Below are 9833 nucleotides of genomic sequence, written 5' to 3' on the forward strand. Positions count from 1 at the left end.
GAAAAGGGATTATCGGATCCGCAGAGACTTAATACTATCAAGTTAGTTTTTAAGTGCTATAAACTTAGCTAGAAGCCTCTAGAGATACACCCACTGGGGAAGACGAGCACCACCCATTTTCCTTGCTGCAAACTTCTTTTTAGTACCCATAATGTTGCAACCTGAGTTTTGCTCAACATCAGTTCCTGGAGGAGTAGTTGGCCGCAGTTTCTGAGAATACGACATTAAATTATGGTTCTTTATCATTTTCAAATATGCAAAGTTTTCTCCCTGAGGAGGAACTGGCACTGAATTGTGTCCAGAGCTGGATCCGGGAGAAGTAACAGGTCCGGAAGGTAGTAAAATATGTTGACTTCTCAACTTAGAACGTGCAAAGTCCATTCGGCTAAGCGTTGTGACTGAGTTGTGCCCAGAATTGGCGTTGGAGGAGTAACAGGTTCCCTTTCCAGGGATGGTAGCAAAACTTGTTGCTCTTTTAACTCTGAAACTGCAAAGGTTTTCTCACCCATTGAGCTAACAAAATTTTGCCCAGCAGGGTTGGGTCCTGGAGGGGTAACATAATTGTTCCCAGGATTGGGTGATGGAGGGGAAACAGTTCCCTTTTGTAGGGATGGTAGCAAAACTTGTTCCTTTTTCAACTCTGAACTAGCAAAGTTTATCTCGCCAATTGGAGAAACAGAATTGTGCCCCGTTGGATCTGGGAGGAGAAACCGGGCGCCATGTTTGCAAAGATGGTAGAAAAAGATTTTCCTTTGCAGACGGCAAATCAGCAAAGTTGTGTTGGGCAAGAGTAGGGTTGGGCGAGGGAGGGGCAATATGTCTCCATTGCATAGATGGCAACAAAAGTTGATTCATGTTTGTAGTTGCAAAATTTCTTTCATTGAGACCAACAACGTTAACATTATTGGTATCGAAGTTGGGAGTTGGAGGTGTTACACGCCTCCATTTAGACGGTAGCATGAGATGATTCTTCCTCATCCATACTTGTTCATCATCTTCAACAACAACTCTCCCGTCTTCATCATTGGGGTTGATGGTCAGTAGAAACACTAGAGACGTGGCTACCATAATACAAAGAATACCAACTTCAAGCTTCATGATTTTTTTTGTTTTTTGTTGCTTTTTGTGGCTAAGTGGCTAAGCAAGTATGAAAAGTAAATGAATGTGGCTATGGGAATTATGTGCCAAGACGAGGCATATTTATAGGTAACACGGTCAAGAATGATATTTTTGGAACTCCAATAATTTTGCAAAACCAAATGGAGTTAAGAAGGGTGTTGACTGTGGATAGACTGACCGGAAAGGAATTGATTAATAAGGAAAGAAAAATTACAAGTTGAAGGCAAATTTTACTGCGGACCATTATCCAAAACGATGTCATACGTTTCTTTTAATGAGAAGAAATGGCAATCGTTCCGTGTAATTAATTACGTTTATATAACATATTTAGTTTCATTTTATATACTTTGTAGTTTCATTCAGCACAATTAAAGTTTCATTTTGTTTTAACTACAGTTTTATTTGACACTATACATACAATAGTCTTATTACAAGGAGACATGTTATTGAGTTTCATTTTATACACAATGTAGTCTTATTACAACACCACTAATTATAATTCTAATTCAACTACGGTCTCATTGGACAATATACACTCAAATAATGTGAAACTGTTATTCAGTTTAACTGCATTTTATATATACTGTAGTTTCATTATAACACAACTAAAGTATCGTTTTCATATAACTGCAGTTTCATTTGACAATATACACACGATCAATATGTGAGACATGTTATTCAGTTTCTTTTTACACATAATATAGTTTCATTTCAACACAACTAAAATAGTATCATTTATATTCAACTACAGTTTAATTTGACAATATACACCCAATATGCGAGACATGTTATTTAGTTTCTTCTTATACATACTGTAATTTCATTTCAATACAATTATATTTTCATTTGATAATATAAACACAATATGTGAGACAAGTAATTCAATTTAATTTTAAATACACTATAATTTCATTTTGTTCTGAAAACACCCGAAATACGGGATTTAAAAAAATGGCACTCTTTCAGACCATGATCCACCGTATAACAATTGCAAGTTGAATGGGTCCGAGCTCGTGAAGTAGACGTTTATGTATTTTGGAGCATATGTTTTATGGGTTTTGGATTCAGTATATTTGTATGACTACACAACCCAATAAGTACTCTTGGCCCTTCAAATGGCCTCCGCGTAGAACTTGCCAACAACTTATCAAGTGTCTGTTTGAGAGTGAAGGAATTGAAGTATAACAATAATCCAAAAACTCAAAGGGCTTGATTGCTATAGAGTTTTTTGCACTTTTAGTCCCACGACTATAGTGACACCGGCAGAATTGATCCACGACTTTTGAACCTTGCAATTTTAGTCCACGACTATTGATTTTTTTGCAAAAATGGTCCTTCCGGCCACTTTTCCGTCAAAATTTCACCGGAAAAAAAAATATTCTTCATTTTTAGCCGGGTTAAAATTGACATTTTACTTATCTCAACAAATTAAAAGAAAAAAATTGATATTTGACTACATACAATATTACTGGGCTACATACTACTGTCCCAGACGGCGGAGTTCCTGGAGCAGGCAGGGCTGTCAGTAAGTGGCGGAGCGGCCGTGGCGTTCCCCGGGCTAGTTGGGTTATCCGGCAACAGCTTTGGACTGGTACATGTACTCCGCCGCCGCATTTAACCCAGCTAAAAATAGAGAATTTTTTTTTCCGGTGAAATTTTGACGGAAAAGTGGCCGGAAGGACCATTTTGCAAAAAGATCAATAGTCGTGGACTAAAATTACAAGGTTCAAAAGTCGTGGATCAATTCTGCCAGTGCCACTATAGTCGTGGGACTAAAAGTGCAAAAAACTCATTGCTTGAATATTGAATTTCACTTATTCCCTCGTATGTTGTTGACGTTTACACGTACGTCAAGGACCCGACGGACCATATCTTAGGAATCTCATTTATGTTGAACAATTCTACTTTTTTTTTGTGTCAACCACACATTGTGGTCCGGGTCTTTCTCTATCCGTTTAAACGGTGTAGGTCCACTCGGTTCGCTCCGAGAGACACAGAAGACGGCCCAAAAGGGATCGTCACTTGTGGGAATCAAACCCATGTTATCCTGGAATTCTCCCCCACAAAGAGAGCTCATTTGCCACTTGAGCTACCCTGTTGGGTTAAAACACAATTCTACTTTACAATTTTATTTTAAAATAATATTTAATTCGATCAATGTCTTTTAATCTAATTGAATTTTGTCCATCTAATTGTAGTTAAAAGGGTCAATTTTTATTTGATAGAGTTCTATTATATAGATTCTTAATTTCTACTCCATCACTTTTACTCTTTGATGTGACGATTAGACTTAGGTAATTAAACATGCATTAACCTGATAAGGATACAATAAGATATAACAAATACGAAAGGAAGTTTTATACTACAACTAGGAGTACAAGAGTCCTAACAATCCCCCGCAAGCTCATGTTGAACCGACAACATGAAGTTTGTTCGGCAGAGCCGCAAACCGCGAAGCCGGAAGTGCCTTAATGAAGATATCCGCTAGATGATCTTTGGTTGAAATAAAGTTAACCTGAAGTTCCCCCGATGCTACCTTATCCCTAAGAAAGTGATAATCACTCCACGTGTTTCGTGCGCGCATGAAATACCGAATTGGCACACATATAAGTAGCACCAAGGTTGTCACACCACAGTTTCGGGACAGGCACTGGCTAATACCCAGCTCACGCAATAGTGAAACAATCCACGTGATTTCCGCACCGACATCAACAAGGGCCTTGTATTCTACCTCAGACCTGGCAAATGTGCGCTGCTTTCGACACACCCATGAGAATAAATTTGAGCCCATGAACACTGCAAAACAACTCCTAAACTTTCGATCTACGAACAGCCAACCCAATCCGAATTAGAGAACACATGAATATCAGTTGTAGGAGATTTGCACAAACGAAGCCCAAAGTGTAAGGTACCCTTAATAGACCGCAGCACACACTTCAGTTGAGACCAATGTGCCACAGAAGGAGCATGCATATGCTGGCACAGTTAGTTTATAGCAAAAGACATATCAAGACGAGTCACCGTCAAGTACTACAAAGCCCCGGCTAGACTCCTGTAGGGTTGGGAAATGGTTCCGTGGCAGTATCCAAGTGACAAGACACTGGAACTAGGGTAGCCAACTGTTGCGAACATGTGAGCCAATCCATGATTGAGTTGTTAATAAATTATGGTGCCATTATAATTTTAAATTAATTAGTTTTTGGGAATTATTATATTCATTATTTAGTTAGTTAATTTGTGATTTAAATTGATTGTGTGCTTTTATAGTTAGTCAGTTTATATTAAATTAGATTTAGGAGTTTTAGTGTTGTTTGTTATTTATGTTTATCATAATTAGTTTGTTTTTAGTTGTTAGAATTTCTAGTTCTTTTGGGAAGTGTCTAATGAAACTAGGATCTACAACTATAAATATCGCTGTCTTATATGAATAAAATAGAGAGTTGAATTTTTTGAGTTAGAAAACAGAGTGTTTTTTTGAACTCGAAATGAGTTCAATTCGGTCGTGAGTCGGTCATGGCCATCTTGACTTATCAAGTATAAAACCTCACTTGTGGCGTCGTTCTTACTCCATGTATCACCTTATAATCCGTTGTGGCCGTGAACTTATCAAAATAAAAAAAAAATTAGCCTTTTTTTCCCAGCCCAAGTTAAAGCTTTAATTTGAATCAAATTCACCCAACCCTTTCCCAGCCCAAGTTAAACCTTTGAATCAAATTCACCCAACAAAATAAGCCATTCTATGAGATTCTTTATAGAGTTAATACCCAAAATGGTCCCTCGACTATGTCATAATTACCAATTTGGTCCTCAACTACCATTCTTACTCAATTAAGTCCTCAACTATGTAACTTTTACTCAATTAAGTCCTCAACTATACAATTCTTACCCAATTTAGTCCTCAACTATACAATTCTTACCCAATTTAGTCCTCTGTATTAATTTGACTATTTGTTGACTGTCAAAAGTCGGGATAAAATTATAATTTTACAAGATTTCTCCTTCCTCTCCATTTAGCAGCGCCAAACCATGCAGCAATACACTCCGATCAGATTTCGATCGTCAAAAAATCGTTGGAAATCAAATTCATGGGTTATCCGATGCATAACCACTACTTCGATACTGACAGGTTTAGAACCCAACCGGAGCTTATTGCTACATGTTTTGCGCTGCTAAATGAGGAGGAAGGAGAAAACTTGTAAAATTACAACTTTATTTCCACTTTTGACAGTCAACAAACAGTCAAATTGACAAAGGACTAAATTGGGTAAAAATTGTATAGTTGAGGACTTAATTGGGTAAGAATGATAGTCGATGACCAAATTGGTAATTACGACATAGTCGAGGGACTATTTTGGGTATTAACTCTTCTTTATATTAGAGTTTGAAAAAAAGAAAAGATCAAGCCAACCAGTTTTGTATCATTTGGTATCAGAGCCTAGATTTTCCTCATGCTCCAATAAGTTATAATCCATCTCAAACTTTATTTTGAGTAGAAAAAAACACAATCTGTCAGAAATTTGCAGTTTTGCGCGATCAACTTTGAAAAATCAGAAAAAATTAGTTACGTTCATTGTTTTGCTTTGAATTTTTTTTGTGCCTGTCGTAGTTTTGTTAAACTTGATATATGGAAAATTTGGTCTCAAAATTTGTTACCAATATTTTTCAAAAAATTCAAAAAGTTGGGTCAGTTTCTGGATGTTTCTGCTAATTGATATTTCTGGTGCGATTTGAATTTCTGAATATTTTGCTTCGAATTTCTCAAAAAAGATGTGAGGTGTGCAAAAAAAAAAATAAAAAATAAAAACAAATTTATGATTTTAGGAGGGTGCATCATAGGACATTAGGCTATGCAGTAGTGTGCTAGGTGTGGTGTAACGTAAGGCGTTGGGTTGTACATTAGTTGGAGGGCATTGTTATCTCTACCGGCGTGAGGTCATGTGTTTGGGGGTTTTCCTTTTGTTGCTAGTGTACCTTTGAAAAGGATAATGAGATATGTTTACATTATTTTGTTTTGGGTTGATGCTATCGTATGATCAAATTGCCCTTCGAAACACTTTTCCTCATTAATTTGTGCCTTAATCTGCACTAATTAGAGAATTTGAAGAACTAAGAACTTTTCTCTCTTAGTTCTTAATTTTATACCATAAACTTTTACAATAAAATTTTGTCTAGAATAATAAGAATCAACTAAATTTGAATTCATATTAAAGATGCAATACAACAACAATGATCTAAAATATGAATAGCACTGCTATTTCAAAATGATATTCTAGAAAAATGAATATTCTGATATCCGAGACATAGTCTGGATTCTACATTATATTTTTAAAATATTACTCGTATATTGATATTTTAAGGGGTCACTTTTTTTTTAATATCTAAAATTAATAAAATAAATAAATAAAATAATGTATCAAAGGTTAATCGCCATCTTAGCAATTTACGTAGTAGACATGTCACTTTTGAACTAATTACAATATTTTTGCTTGTTTATGGAGTTATTTATATTTTTTGAGATGGATGATCTAATTGCATTTTTATATATAGTTTCGTGACTAATTTTACTCTTATTATTCATTTATTATATTATTAAGTCATGAAATTTTCTAAATTTTCTTTGTCGCATGCAAATATATATGCAGATATAGACAACAAATTATATAATAGAACTAAACATGACACTTTTATTTCATACTCCATATTTCAGATCATTAATTATTACATTCATTTTATTTTATTCAGTCACTACAATAAATTTGAAAAAACAAAAGAAGAAAAAGAGACAGAAAGAACAAATAAATGGACAGTATCCGCTGAAATTTAATACTGTAACTTAATTAGCTAGTAGCCTTTAGAGATGCAACTAACCACCAGAGGAAATGGAGGAGGATGTGCAGAAGCCATTTTCCTATCTGCAAAGTTCTTTTTAGTACGCATGTTGCACCCTGAGTTTTGACCAAGAGTTGTTCATGGAGGAGTAATTGGCCGCAGTTTCATAGATGGAAGAGAAATATGGTTCTTTCTCATTTTCAAACCTGCAAAGTTCTTATGATCAATTGAACTAATTGAATGGTGTCCAGGGTTAGGTCCTGGAGAAGTAGCAGGACCCTTTTGAAGGGAAGGTAGTAAAACATGTTGGCTTCTCAACCCGAAACTTGCAAAGTTCTTTTCACTGAATGTGCTGACTGGGTTATGACTTGGACTGGGTGCTGAATTGTTTCCTGGATTGGGTCCTGGAGGAGTAACAGGTCCCACCTTTAGAAGGGAAGGTAGTAAAACATGTTGGTTTCTCAACTCAGAACTTGCAAAATTCTTTTCACTGAATGTGCTGACTGGGTGGTTATGGCTTGGATTGGGTGGTGGAGGGTTAATTGAATTGTGCCCTCGGTTTGGTCTGGGAGAAGTAACAGATCCCCCCTTTTGAAGGGAAGGAAGTAAAACATGTTGGCTTCTCAACTCAGAACTTGCAAAGTTCTTTTCACTGAATGTGCTGACAGGCTTATGACTTGGACTGGGTGGTAAATTGTGTCCTGGAGAAGGAACAGGTCCCCCCTTCTGAAGGGAAGGTAGTAAAACATGTTGGTTTCTCAACTCAAAACTTGCAAAGTTCTTTTCACTGAATGTGCTGACTGGGTGGTTATGGCTTGGATTGGGTGGTAGAGGCTTAATTGAATCGTGCCCTCGGTTTGGTCCGGGAGAAGTAACAGGTCCCCCCTTTTGAAGGGAAGGTAGTAAAACATGTTGGCTTCTCAACTCAGAACTTGGAAAGTTTTTTTCACTGAATGTGCTGACTGGCTTATGACTTGGACTGGGTGGTAAATTGTGTCCTGGATTGGATCCTGGAGAAGTAACAGGTCCCCCCTTTTGAAGGGAAGGTAGTAAAACATGTTGGTTTCTCAACTCAGAACTTGCAAAGTTCTTTTCAGTGAATGTGCTGACGGGGTGTTTATGGCTTGGATTGGGTGGTGGAGGCTTAATTGAATTGTGCCCTCGGTTTGGTCTGGGAGAAGTAACAGGTCCCCCCTTTTGAAGGGAAGGTAGTAAAACATGTTGGCTTCTCAACTCAGAACTTGCAAAGTTCTTTTCAGTGAATGTGCTGACGGGGTGTTTATGGCTTGGATTGGGTGGTGGAGGCTTAATTGAATTGTGCCTTCGGTTTGGTTCGGGAGAAGTAGCAGGCCCCCCCTTTTGAAGGGAAGGTAGTAAAACATGTTGGCTTCTCAACTCAGAACTTGCAAAATTCTTTTCACTGAATGTGCTGACTGGCTTATGACTTGGACTGGGTGGTAAATTGTATCCTGGGTTGGATCCTGGAGAAGTAACGGGTCCCCCCTTTTGAAGGGAAGGTAGTAAAACATGTTGGTTTCTCAACTCAGAACTTGCAAAGTTCTTTTCAGGGAATGTGTTGACGCGGTGTTTATGGCTTGGATTGGGTGGTGGAGGCTTAATTGAATTGTGCTTTCGGTTCGGTCCGGGAGAAGTAACAGGTCCCTGCTTTTGAAGGGAAAGTAGTAAAACACGTTTCTTTTTCAACTCCAATCCTGCAAAGTTCTTCTCACCAGCGGGACCAACTGCATTGTGCTCGGGGTTGGATCCTGGCTCAGAATTAGATCGCCATGTCTGCAAAGATTGTAAGAAAAGATATTCCTTTTTGGACTGAAACCCTCCTTTCTTTGTAGTTACAAAATTCTTCTCGTTCAGATCAGCACCATTGGGAGACGGCAACATCAGATGATTCTTCATCATCCATTCTTGTTCACCAGTTCCATAAACATCTCTACTGTCTCCATCATAGGGGTAGGTGGTCAGAAGAAAAAGCAGATACATGACAGTCACAATACCAAGAGTAACGATTTTAAGCTTCATGATTGTTTTTGTTGGCTAAGAAATTATGTGAAGTAAATGAAGGAATTGTTGTGGGTGGGAGTAATTAAATGCGAAGAGTAAGCATATTTATATGTAACATGGCCATGTTGCCACGACTTGAATGGGTCTGAACAGCTTTAATTTCATATAATAATTTGTATGAACACAGCCCAGTAAGTCTTGGCCCTTCAAATGCCCTAGAACTTCTCCCAGAAGGTTGAATTCTCAACCTCGAAGGTCCCTCACACTCCGTCCAACAGAGCATTTAGAAAGATATAAATTACGGTGACTTAATGGTTCAGCAGATTGAACTTTTCAAGGGTCCTCACATCTCGACCTGACAGAACATGTAGAAGGATATAAATCACGGTGACTCAATGGTTCAGCAGACAGGACTGTCCACTTTGAATATAATCTGCACAATGAATCTGTCCGCTTTGAATATAATCTGCACATTGCCATTGTCGAAGTTTGAACTTTGATTTCTTCTTTTAAATACTACTTTTTGAACCAGTGAGCTAAACTCGCGCGGAGAACTTTGAAGAGTTTAATTAGTTGCCAAACTTGTTAGATGGATCTGAGATTGAAGGAATTGAAGTCAGAAGGACTTGAATGTTGAAATTCAATTACACGTGGAGGACCCGACAGAACAAACCTTCTATTTGTCGTCTTCTCCCAATTCAATTCCACATTTCTTCATGCGGCCGCATGGATGAGTGATCGTGACTCCATAGTCCCGCATGCAGAGTTCAGAATACTACGTACATAGCGATTGTGAACTGGTTCATATGTTGAAAGGGTCTTTAAAATAATATTTAATATTTATAATCATTCTCCCCAAAATGTTG

General features: G+C 37.6%; 1 protein-coding gene across 1 annotated transcript; it reads right to left on the reverse strand.

Moving 5' to 3' along the window:
- Positions 1–7086: 7086 nt before the first annotated feature.
- On the reverse strand, positions 7087–8985 carry LOC109191741 (formin-like protein 20). Its single transcript, XM_019342392.1, has one exon. The coding sequence runs from the start codon at positions 8983–8985 to the stop codon at positions 7087–7089; it is 1899 nt and encodes a 632-aa protein (XP_019197937.1).
- Between the last annotated feature and the right edge of the window lie 848 nt (positions 8986–9833).

This window comes from Ipomoea nil, unplaced genomic scaffold (genome assembly GCF_001879475.1).
Source record: "Ipomoea nil cultivar Tokyo-kokei standard unplaced genomic scaffold, Asagao_1.1 scaffold1720, whole genome shotgun sequence".
NCBI classification, from domain to species: Eukaryota; Viridiplantae; Streptophyta; class Magnoliopsida; order Solanales; family Convolvulaceae; genus Ipomoea; species Ipomoea nil.